Source organism: Anabrus simplex, chromosome 6, assembly GCF_040414725.1.
Source record: "Anabrus simplex isolate iqAnaSimp1 chromosome 6, ASM4041472v1, whole genome shotgun sequence".
In the NCBI taxonomy this organism is placed as follows: Eukaryota; Metazoa; Arthropoda; class Insecta; order Orthoptera; family Tettigoniidae; genus Anabrus; species Anabrus simplex.
In genome coordinates this window covers 318,938,358-318,950,870 of record NC_090270.1, presented here as the reverse complement: position 1 = coordinate 318,950,870, position 12,513 = coordinate 318,938,358, and the positions used below count along the sequence as shown (strand labels likewise).

Here is a 12,513-nt window from a genome sequence, read left to right as displayed (position 1 = left end):
TGATAAATAACAACTTACTCCTGCTAATATCCATAATGCATAATATAAACAAAGTAGCTGTTCCCAGCTTCTCGACATCACTCACATCACTCAATTTTACACATCAACATCACATTTTTTTTCGCTGGCCGGGTGACGCCTCAACTCTAATTCGTACCTAGCCAGCTACAAAAAAGCATATAGGCCTGACGCCAAGAAAGTCGGCCTCCCCTAAACTAACATGTATACCTGCATAGTTCACGATATTCCTCCTTCAATTTCTAATCTAGTAAAGAAAGAGAGCTACGTAAATACAGCGTATACAGTGCTCCTCGCAGGCACGGAACCAACCAGAGAAGTACTGTTACATATCTCCGAGCCCTGGTATTATGAATTCCTCATAAAACACGGAGCAAGGCTCCATGGCAACCACTACAGGACTGAACGGACTCCGCCACACATCCAAGCTCAATTAATGGACACCTCACCAGCTCAACATGCGACAGTGCCACTGCAGGAACCGCCGCAACTACAGCCCCCACCTCCACCCCCCCACCCCCCATCGCCAACAACCACTACTACCACCCCCACCACCACTACCTCTACTACACATATCTCCTCTCCTGCTCCCAGCACCACCATGGTCAGGACCCACCCATCCTCCCTCATGACTTCCTGGCTCCCCATATCCACACACCCCCAGCAACTGACCCCACAACAAGAAACCCTGCACCCACCGAGAAAGGAAACTACCACTGCTGACACAGCAAGACCACCATTACCCTTGACAATACCGGACAACGGCACCACCCATAGCTGCGTTATACGCGGAGTGGATCCCAGTCTCTCACCAGAAGACATCATAGAAGAGCTACGGAAAACAGACATCCCCGTACAACGCGCCTTCAGGATCCGGAACGCAGATGGGCCTACCTTCCTAGTGCGTCTCCACCTTCTGAGCCACGAAGAAGTCCAGCACCTAGTGAGCCACGGACTACATCTGAATGGCCGCCACCACCATGTGGAACACTCCCGTTCCCCTATCCACACTATTACCAGTCCCACCACATCCAGACGACGTCCCTGGCTCACCCCACCACCATTAACTAGTCCACCTTCCCACTACCCGCCAACCACACCTCCTAACTCTGAACTTCTCCGTCTACTCTTCACCTCACTTATGAATTTCTCCTCACTATTCCATATCCTAGCACTTCACATTTCTCCGCACACCTTCCCCAGACTTCAAAACATCTGATATTTCTAGCACCATTGTAATCACAACTGCAAACCAAATCTGTAACAACTGTATTTGCAAACAATGTATTTAACCAAATCTGTAACAACTGTATATGAAAACAATGTATTTTCTAATAAAAAGCACAGAGCAGAATACACCCTTAGCCAAGAATCCCAAACCTTCACATCTCCATAAAAACAAAGCTCCTCCTTTTCATCTCCCAACTCCAACAAATCCCCAAACCCCGCCAAATCTCCTGGCCAGAGAGAAGGAGTAACCTTCCAGGTGGCCCGCTCCTTCCCATCGGGAAGGAGAATGAAAACATTCCCTTTGGTCCTTGGTAGCAGTTTCCTCCCCCCTCTCCAGAGTTACTGCACCTCCTTCCCCTCACTTCCCTACATAACAAACCTCAACTGGATCAAGGGTACAGGCTTCTGTACAAACACAGCATATACTCATGGTTAAGAGTGATTTGATAGAATTTGAGGATGTTCTTATAGAAATAAATACAGTAGGTATGTCATTCTTTTTTCATTAGTGGTTTTTTCTCTCTCTCTCTTTCCAGGTATGTACAGTGTTATATGTGTTAAAATTACTGTTTTGAAAGACTGAAAAGCTTTAAAATTATACTGAGTCTTCCTTATTTAAAAGGAAATGACAGAGGCAGTGAAAAAGGGACCCAAAACAGCTAGAAGAGGAAGTAACATTACAGTGGTATGAGCACATGCAGAGAATGTTTTGTTTTTTACACAATGCACTGACACAGATAGGACTTATGGCAACAATGGGATAGAAAAGGGCTAGGGTTTGGAAGGAAGCAACCATGGCCTTAAGTAAGGTACAGCCTGCAGTGATAATGGGAAACCATCCTCAGGGTTGCCAACAATGGAGTTGGAACCCACCATCTAGTAGCTAGTAGCTACATGACCCAAACTGCACAGACACTTGCTCGGTGTGTGTAGAATGACAAAAGACTGCTGAGGAGGATGTTTGATACCAAGAGTGGAAGAAAGGAGACCTACAGAAAGGCCGATAGATAGATAGCCGCATGGAGTTAAGGAGGTTGTAGAGGTCGGAGGACGCAAATGGAGAGAAAAGAGGTAGAATATAGTGGAGAGGCTTTTGTTCTCAACAGACCTGGCTGAAAGCTGGAAAATGTTCATGATGACGATGAAGGCGATGGCTAACTTACACAGATTTAATATGAAACTTTCACTTGGACAGGAATACAAGCAAACAGTAGAAAACTGATAGACAACAAACAATACCATGTAATTCAATAGATTTTCAAGAGGTTCCAGATTTTTAAAAATTGCCTGATAAGTTAATAAATTTGTAAATACTGAAACTATACTAAATAATGTTGGAAAACTAGCACTGAATGTTGTTTGAAAAGGTCTAGACTTACCTTAGAAAAGGAATAAGCTTTAATACATTACTGAAAAGATATCCAATAATAATTTTTAAAGGAATACTTCTGAAACATGCATTATTATATCAGCATACAAATGTGTATTATTACCTGCACAAACATCATATACATTCTGTCAACATCTGGTCTTTCTTCACGATCTACTTTTATGTTAACAAAATTCTCGTTCATTACTTTGGCTATTTCTTCATTTTCAAATGATTCATGCTCCATTACATGACACCAGTGGCAAGTAGAGTAACCAACCGACAAAAATATAAGTTTATCTTCCTTTCTGGCCTTTTCAAAGGCTTCTTCACCCCAGGGATACCTGTAAAATAGTATTTTATGAGATAAGAATGTGAGAAAAATTATTGATTTCAAAAACCAAATAAGGGAAAATTTATTAATACAATGAGTTTAAGTAAAACCTTACCATTCAACAGGATTTGAGGCATGCTGTAATAAATATGGAGATTTCTCTGTTGCTAAACGGTTTTGGTGCTTTGACGTTAAAGTTTCTCCACCTGTAGCCATTGTCCTTGAAAAATATATCCTAAAATCATAAAATGCTCAGTTCTGTACTATGGTTTTTCATTTAAGTTACAGTAGCACACATATTTAACAATGTGAAATTCAGAAATTACAAGAAAGACAAAAACAATTCTAAACTCTTAACACCCCTCAGTAATAGTTTTAAAGAAAAATGAATATTTGATTAACCCATCATGCAAAAGAGTTCATCACATTAGGTGGTGGTGGTGGTGGTGGTGGTGGTGGTCGTCGTCTTTGGCCCTGAACACAGGACAATAGATCAAGAAGCCAAAATAACCTGGAAACTAAGTCAAGTTAGGGAGTTTTTGTGAAATCAATCCTTAAAGACAGAAGCATCCCAATCTATTTCTAGGGAAAGGCATTCTATGAATGTATCTTATCAATCATTACTTATTGTCTAGAAATCATCATGTCGACTGAACATGTAATGGGCCATAACAAAAGGAATGTGTTTGAGACCTCACTTCAAGACAGAATAGCAAACAAGATCAAGAGAAGAACCTATGGGACTGATGAGATTCATTGCAAATTCACACAATCGAGTGGAGATGTACAGAGTATGCTGCGAGAAAGGATGAAGGCCTTCCCACTCCCAGCCCTTTCCTATCCCATTGTCACCATAAGATGTATCTGTGTCAGTGCAACGCAATGCAAACTGTTTCTTATGGATGAGCCAACTATGAACATTTTGCAGTATTGGGACTGCTTGTGTGTCTGTCCAATTCTCTTTTATTCTTTGGCTTTGTTGTTTAGCTTCTTCCGATCTCTTCCATCTCAATCCTTTCTTAAACTTGATATGAGGTTCTTCTTATATAATTTTTTTTGAAAGCTTTTCTGTCATGTATTAATGTTTCAGGTATGGAGAAAGATTCAAGATTTTATTTGACCTGTTTGTATCAAACATGATTTTCTTACATAAGTTGGTTTTGGTGGATTATGATGGTCAGTCTACATGTTTAGATTCTTCAGTCCTTCCAAGGTGAAAAACTGAGATGGAAGTAATAGACTCTTGCCTTTTTTTTTTTTTACCAAGTAGTTTAACGTCACACTAACGCATCAAAAGTTTTTTTAAAAAGGAAGAATGAGGAAGGGCTAGGATTTAGCGGCTGTTGCCTTAATTAAGGTACAGCCCCAGCATTTGTCTGGTGTGGAAAATGGGAAACCATGATAAAACCATCTTTAGGGCTGCCAACAATGGAATTCAAACCCACCATCTCCCGAATGCAAGCTCACAGCTAAGTGACCCTAACCAAAAGGCCAACTCTCTAGGTGGAGGTGGTATTGGTGGTGGTGATAGTAGAAGAAGGTGTTTCAATCAATCAATCAATCAATCAATCAATCAATCAATCAATCAATCAATCACTGATCTGCATTTAGGGCAGAGAAGACAAACTCTTTACTACAGTAGCTTGTCTAACGTAGCTACACTCAAATTAATAATGTACCTAATCAGAGGAGGTAATTAGTCTCTTATCACCAGACATAATATTTCTATGTTCTGAAAATTGCCAAAATATGCAAGCAAGTATGCAGTAAGAATTGTTCAAATATAACATATTTCTATACAATTTAACACATTTTATTGTATTCTGACATGATACCCCTTCATTATACATGGTGATTTCTTCCACCGTGCACAAACTCTAGGGACTGATCACGGAGAGCATACAGAACAAAAATGGTCTAATGAACGTACATCCGGAAATGCATGGTGTCCATGCTAGCAACCATGAATTCAATCATACTTTGTTCCAGAGACTACAGCCATGCCGCCACAGTTACAGTAAGCGTGGTTCCCTCCTAGAGGGTGATACTGTTGTGCTATTGGCTTTACGTCACACCGGCGACGATGGGATAGGAAAGGGCTAGGACTGGGAAGGAAGTGGCCGTGGCCTTTAAGGTACAGCCCCTGCATTTGCCTGGTATGAAAATGGGAAACCACGGAAAACCATCTTCAGGGCTGCCAACAGTGGGGTTCGAACCCACTATCTCCCGAATACTGGATACTGGAAGCGACTGCAGCTATCGGGCTCGGTGGTGATACTGTTCCTCATACGTAATGCCCTAGCGCCCTCTCCTGCCATAGTCATTGGTACTGTTGTGTCCAAGTCACTTCTCGTGCTGACTCACTGGGCAGTGGATGTGTTACAGCGTTGTACACAATGGTTCTGTATTCGACACGAGAATACTGACATGGTGTTTGCTTACGGCAAGGCAAATGGCAATGGGCGGCGGGCAGCACGGTTGTATCGGGAGACCTATCCCCGCCAACAACAACAGCATTCAATGTATGCAACAGTGCTTTGCCGTTTGTCTAAGACAGGGTCATTTAAGGAAGCAGGAAATCATGAAGGACGTACCTGCCCTGTTCGAACACAAGACATCGAGGAAAATGCGATTAACACTGTGGAAAGTGACCGCCATGTCAGTACCAGGCAGTTGGCCCGCCAGTACAGGGTAAGACAGTACAGATGACCGTGAGGAACATTCTCCATGACAATTGTTACTACCCTTATCACTTACAGCATGTGCAGGGCTTACTAGCGACATACTTTCTATATCGGGAGTAGTTTTGTCACTGGTTTATTCACCCGGCAACCACGATTCCAGGATTTGTGGTATCCATCCTATTCACAAATGAGACCACCTTTACACAGAGTGGCATCTTCAACTTTCATAACAGTCATCTGTGGGATTGTATGCAGAACCCCCATTGTTTGGTGATAGCGAATCATCAACAGAGGTTCAGCCAAAATGTGTGGGCCAGGATAATTAGCAACCGTGTTTGGGGACCAGACTTCCTTCCATGTTGTCTAGCAAGCTGGAACTATCGGCGTTTCTTGCAGGTGACTTTGCCTCCCCTGCTGGAAGACACATCATTGATGATTCACAGGGTTATGTGGCTGCTACATGATGGTGCTCCAGCCCACTTCGCTGTGAATGTCCGGACGCATCTCAATCATGTCTTCCCTGGTCGATTGATCAGACAAGGAGGTCGAGTTGCATGGCCTGCTCATTCACCAGATCTCAACCCATGCAATTTCTGGTTATGGGGCCATCTCAAAAGTATCATGTATACAGAGCCTATTTCAGATGAGGAGACACTGGAGCAGCATATTCATGCTGCCTCTGACACTGTTCGGATGCAGCCTGGCCGATGTGAAAGTGTGAGACAGAACATGCTATTGCGTGTACACGCATGCATGGAGGCACATGGAAACCATTTTCAACACATACTGTAACTGTGGATGCATGGTACAGTGCATATTAGACCGCCATCTCTGTAACAAATGATGACTGAATAAATGGTCCCTAACAAACCTAGCATTTCTGGACATACGTTCATTAAACGTTTTCTGTTCTGTATCCTCTCCTCGATCAATCCCTGGAAATTGTACACGGTGGGAAAAAATCACCCTGTATTTAAACAATTTACTCATACCATATATTTATATGAACTCATGGTCAAATAAAGAGGAAAAAACAGCAATTGCATTTTATTTATTTTGTTACAATTTCCTTTACGACGCACAAACACAGATAGGTTTCATGGTGACGATAGGACAGAAAAGAGCTGGGAGTGGGAAGGAAACTATATATCTGAAAAAATACTGAAGTGTTATCCTTGTGATTTTATGCTAAGTAAGGAACTGAAGATATCTCCATACGAGACAAAACATGTATTCCATAATAATAATAATAATAATAATAATAATAATAATAATAATAATAATCATCATCATCATCATCAATGTCCCACTCCAGTCACCCCGGTGTGGTTAACAAGCCTCCTCCACTCCATTCTGTCCTTCCACTTTTCCTGCTCCATTACTTCTGCCACATCCAATCCAGCTTCTCTAATTCCAACCACCTACTTCTCGGTCTTCACACTGATCTCTTTCCCTTAACTTCTCTTTTTAATTCCCTTCTTGCTACCCGTTCCTTTCCCATTCTTTTTACATGTTCGAATCATCTCACTCTTGCTGTTTAACGAATGTTCTTAAAAATTTCATTTCTACTGCTTGGATCCTACTATCTTGTCTCTTATTAATTACCAGTGTTTCTAGTCTGTATGTTACAAATGGTATGAAATACTGTTTATATAATGTTAATTTCGTTCTCTTGGGTACTCTGTCATCCCACAAAAGCTCTCTGACTTGATGATAAAATGTTGTACCTTTACTTAGTCTGTTATTCATGTAAGGGTTGAATTCATTACTTCCATTAATAACGCTACCCAGATATGTAAGCTGTTCTACATTCTCTAACCGTTCTCTGTCTATGTTCACTTGGCTTCTCTTTTTCTCCTTTCCAAAGTGCATGACTACAGTTTTCTTTTTACTAATTACCATTCCAAACTCCTTCAGATTTTCATTCCAATGTCCAGTCTCCTTTGTATTTCCTTTTCTCCCTTTCCCCAAATTACCATATCATCTGCAAATACCAAAGCATTCACTTCATCATTACTGATAATCTGTTTTACACATTTTACAATTTCATCCATCAATATAATAAACAATAATGGTGACAGTGCACTTCCTTGAGACCATTTTTTGTATAAAATGCTTCAGAGTCATACATTAATAGATATATATTTAGCAGATATTGTAATAGGAGTTGAATCATTGCTGAGAAATGATATAATGGATGCAGAAATTTTCTCACGAAACTGGAGTGTGTATCATAGAGGTAGGATAGGCTTGGTGGGAGGGGCAGTATTCATTCTGGAGAAAGAAGAATTTGTAAGCTACGAAAAAGTTAAAGATGAGAAACATGAAATTCTAGGTGTAAGGCTCATTTCTAAAGATAATAGGCAACTTGATGTCTTAAGAATGTACAGATGGGGAAAGGGTAGCACCGACAAAGATTCAGAATTATTTGATAAGATAATCAGCTACGTGGGGAAACGACATGGAAAGGAATGTGATTGTAGCGGGAGATCTCAATTTACCAAATGTCAATTGGGAAGGAAATGGGAACAACAGGAAGCATGACCAACAAATGGCTAATAAACTAATATGGGAAGGACAGCTGCTTCAGAAAGTGACGGAACAAACTAGAGGGAAAAATATCCTGGACGTGGTGCTGATAAAACCAGATGAGCTCTATAGAGAAACCAAACTAATAGATGGTATTAGTGAACACGAAGCTGTTTTTGTCGTAGTCAAAAATAAATGTGATAGAAAGGAACATTTTAAAAGTAGGACTATTAGGCAGTACCATATGGCTAACAAAACAGGCATAAGGCAGTTTTTAAAAAGTAATTATGATCGGTGGAAAACGGTAAATAAGAATGTAAACAGACTCTGGGATGGGTATAAAGAAATTGGTGAGGAATGTGAAAACAGGTTTGTACTTTCAAAGGTGGTAAGAAATGGTAAAGACCCACCTTATTATAATCGAGAAATAAAGAGACTAAGAATGAGGTGCAGATTGGAAAGGAAATACAGTTAGAAATGGCTGTGGAAGTAAGGAGAAATTGAAGGAACTTACTAGGAAATGGAACCTAGCAAAGAAGGCAGCTAAGGATAACATGATGGCAAGCATAATTGGCTGTCATACAAATTTTAGTGAAAAATGGAAGGGTAGATATAGGTATTTTAAGGCAGAAACAGGTTCCAAGAAGGACATTCCAGGAATAATTAATGAACAAGGGGAGTGTGTATGTGAGGATCTTCAAAAGGCAAAAGTATTCAGTCACCAGTATGTCAAGATTGTTGGTTACAAGGATAATGTCCAGATATAGGAGGTGATTAATGCTAAAGAAATATTAAAATTGACATATGATAACAATGATATTTACAATAAGATAAAAAATTTGAAAACTATAAAACCGGCTGGAATTGATAAGATTTCTGGTGATATACTAAAGACAAAGGGTTGGGATATAGTACCATATCTGAAGTACTTATTTGATAATTGTTTGGTTGAAGGAGCTATACCAAATGAACGGAAAGTTGTTATAGTAGCCTCTGTGTATAAAGGAAAGGGTAATAGACAGAAAGCTGAAAATTACAGGCCAGTAAGTTTGACATTCATTGTATGTAAGCTTTGGGAAGGCATTCTTTCTGATTATATTAGACATGTTTGCAAAATTAATAACTGGTTCAATAGAAGGCAGTTCGATTTTAGGAAAGGTTATTCCACTGAAGCTCAACTTGTAGGATTTCAGCAAGATATAGCAGATATCCTGAATTCAGGAAGTCAAATGGACTGTATCATGATTGACCTGTCTAAAGCATTTGATAGGGTGGATCATGGAAGACTACTGGCAAAAATTTGTGCAACTGGACTAGACAAAAGAGTGACTGAATGAGTTGCTATATTTCTGGAAAATAGATCTCAGAGAATTAGAGTAGGCGAAGCTTTATCTGACCCTGTAATAATTAAGAGGAGAATTCCTCAAGGCAGTATTATTGGACCTTTATGTTTTCTTATATATATAAATGATATGAATAAAGTAGTGGAATCAGAGGTAAGGCTTTTTGCAGATGATGTTATTCTGTATAGAGTAATGAATAAGTTACAAGATGGTGAGCAACTGCAAAATGATCTTGATAATGTGTTTAGACTGACAGTAGGCAATGGTATGATGATAAACGGAGTTAAAAGTCCGGTTGCAAGTTTCACAAATAGCAAAAGTCCTCTCAGTTTTAATTACTGTGTTCATGGGGTGAAAGTTCCTTTTGGGGATCATTGTAAGTATCTGGGTGTTAATATAACGCAAGATCTTCATTGGGATAATTACATAAATGGGATTGTAAATAAAGGGTACAGACCTCTGCACATGGTTATGAGGGTGTTTAGGAGTTGTAGTAAGGATGTAAAGGAAAGGGCATGTAAGTCTCGGGTAAGACCCCAACTAGAGTATGGTTCCAGTGTATGGGACCCTCACCAGGATTACTTGATTCCAGAACTACAAAAAATCCAAAGAAAAGCAGCTCGCTTTGTTCTAGGTGATTTCTGACAAAGGAGTAACGTTACAAAATTGTTGTAAAGTTTGGGCTGGGAAGAACTGGGAGAAAGGAGACGAGCTGCTCCACTAAGTGGTATGTTCCGAGCTGTCACCGGAAAAATGGCATGGAATGACATTAGTAGACGAATAAGTTTGAGTGGCGTCTTTAAAATTAGGAAAGGTCACAATATGAAGGTAATGTTGGAATTCAAGAGGACAAATTGGGGCAAATATTCATTTATAGGAAGGGGAGTCAGGGACTGAAATAACTTATCAAGGGAGATGTTCAATAAATTTCCAATGTCATTGAAATCATTTAAGAAAAGGCTAGGAAAACAACAGATAGGGAATCTGCCACCTGGGCGACTGCCCTAAATGCAGATCAGTATTGATTGATTGATTGATTGATTGATTGATTGATTGATAATTAAATTAATACATACATAATTAAATTAATGACATAAAAAGTGTTAAATAGGTGGACTTTATCATTTGACAATTGAATATTTAGCCAATATTAATATTGAAATCAATGTAGCAACACAATCTAAGAATTCTGTATATTATACACTGCCTGTACATTCGCAACAGTCTTCATTCACTGTTTCTTGCCAATCCCTTACTGAACTCTCCCACGCTGCACCAGAGACACAACATTCACTTCATAGCACCTGGACATGACTCAACTCCTTGGTAACAGACAGAACAGAACAATAGACTCAGTTCCACGGACAGAACACTCGCTGAACTGCGCAGCTCAACTAACCCTCAACTCCAACTGAAAATGCTTGAGCTCGCCTGATCCACCTTAAATAGGGAGGCCGACCCCTCAAGATAATTCTCAAAAAAAGAACTCTCTAGATTCAAAATGATCTGGGTTCACATTCTATGTCTTTCTCGTGCCATCAGTAGGCCTTCAGTGAGATAACAGAATGATGGCAGAGATGGGCTTGCATTGCACACCTGGCCCTTTCCTGAATGGTTTGCTCGGTGGCAAATCACATCTGGGTAGTAACATCGGTGGATCCCAAAGCAGGGCCAGACCCATTGGAATTGTTGTGTGATTTGAGTTCATTTTAATTTTTTCACTTCATTGGAATCAGGAAGATACTCTCTTTGCAATAGTGCTGCTCTAAGTATTTATCCTCCTTGCATGGCCAAACTAGACAAAAGAAGACTCTAGCTGACATGTTTACACTATGGCTTTCCTCAACATGCAGATTTTCATGTTCTTTGCTAAATGATGATACTGAAAGAGAATTGTGCTGTGGTAATGATTTATTTAATGAAAGTGAGAGTTCAAGCAAACCTAGATGATCAAAATAACAATCGTGATGAAGATGACAGTGGTATTCTTGATATTGTTTTACTGGCAACAGGTGGTTGTGACAGGACTTCACACTACCATAAATTGCCCCAAATTTGTAGATTCTGTTCCGATCCCCGATAAAATACAATTTACTGGGTAAGAAGGTTACAAAACAGATATTCCCAACAATTTTACATAGCTGAACTTTTTCTAATTAATTTTTTCCAATGACTTCTGCAGTTTGTAAAAAACTTTCTAAGTGAAAAAGTTAAAAGGAACACAAATCACACAATGTTCTTTTTAAGACATATTTGTGTACTGACTAAGGTGGACCAATTGTATATTTTTCTTATGTTATATGATCAATACAGAACCCAAATATGAGATCCTCCCCAAGTCTTACAACAAAATGGCAGACACCATCACAGTATACTACAGATAGCAGGAGTGAGTCAGGCAGTGGTAGTTTCAGAAAACGATTAAATTTTACTAACAGTGAAAGTGACAGCAGCATGACAAAGTTTGCATGTGAATGAAGGCACATTTGAATCCGAAAGTGGTGCTGAAGTCCAGCCTACCTCCGAAACAGACAAAGGAAGATTGGTAGGAATCGGGTAAAACATGTGGTAAACCATTCAAATACAGTCCTATAGGAAAATCTTGAATAAATCTTATCGTGAACGGGAACCTCCCTCCAGGTCCCATCCCTCTAGAAATTTGTCAATACATGGTTCACAATTCTTTATGGGATAAGACAGCTAGCAAAATAAACCATTTTGCCTATCAGTATTTTGCAAACAACCTCAACCTGCCCTGAATGAGCTCAGTGAGCATATTTTTATAAGGTTTATACCAAAAAACGCTAAAATAAATACTCCATGCCGTGACTGTTGTACGGAAGGCTGGCAATAAATAAAGTGCAATGAGATATGGGTGTAAAAAGTGTTTGGTGGCTTTGAACTTCCCCACAGTGTTTTATGGTGACTCTCACCAATAAAACATATAACTGTTCTTCAGTGCGCACTTCATCATCACATCAAACAAAAGTATGATTAAAATCATTT

General features: G+C 39.8%; 1 protein-coding gene across 4 annotated transcripts in view; it reads right to left on the bottom strand.

Annotated features, from left to right (window-relative positions):
• Nucleotides 1–12,513, bottom strand: part of LOC136876530 (spermatogenesis-associated protein 20) — a 496,029-nt gene that overhangs the window by 445,718 nt on the left and 37,798 nt on the right. For 3 of the 4 annotated variants that reach the window (XM_067150561.2, XM_067150558.2, XM_067150560.2), the window contains exons 2-3: nt 3,067–3,186; nt 2,742–2,961 (exon numbers count right to left, since the gene is read on the bottom strand). In XM_067150561.2, coding sequence (XP_067006662.1) covers nt 2,742–2,961; nt 3,067–3,167 — 321 coding nt within the window. In that variant the 5' untranslated portion in view covers nt 3,168–3,186. The remainder of the gene's footprint in view (nt 1–2,741; nt 2,962–3,066; nt 3,187–12,513) is intronic. The other variant, XM_067150559.2, reaches the window with a different exon arrangement.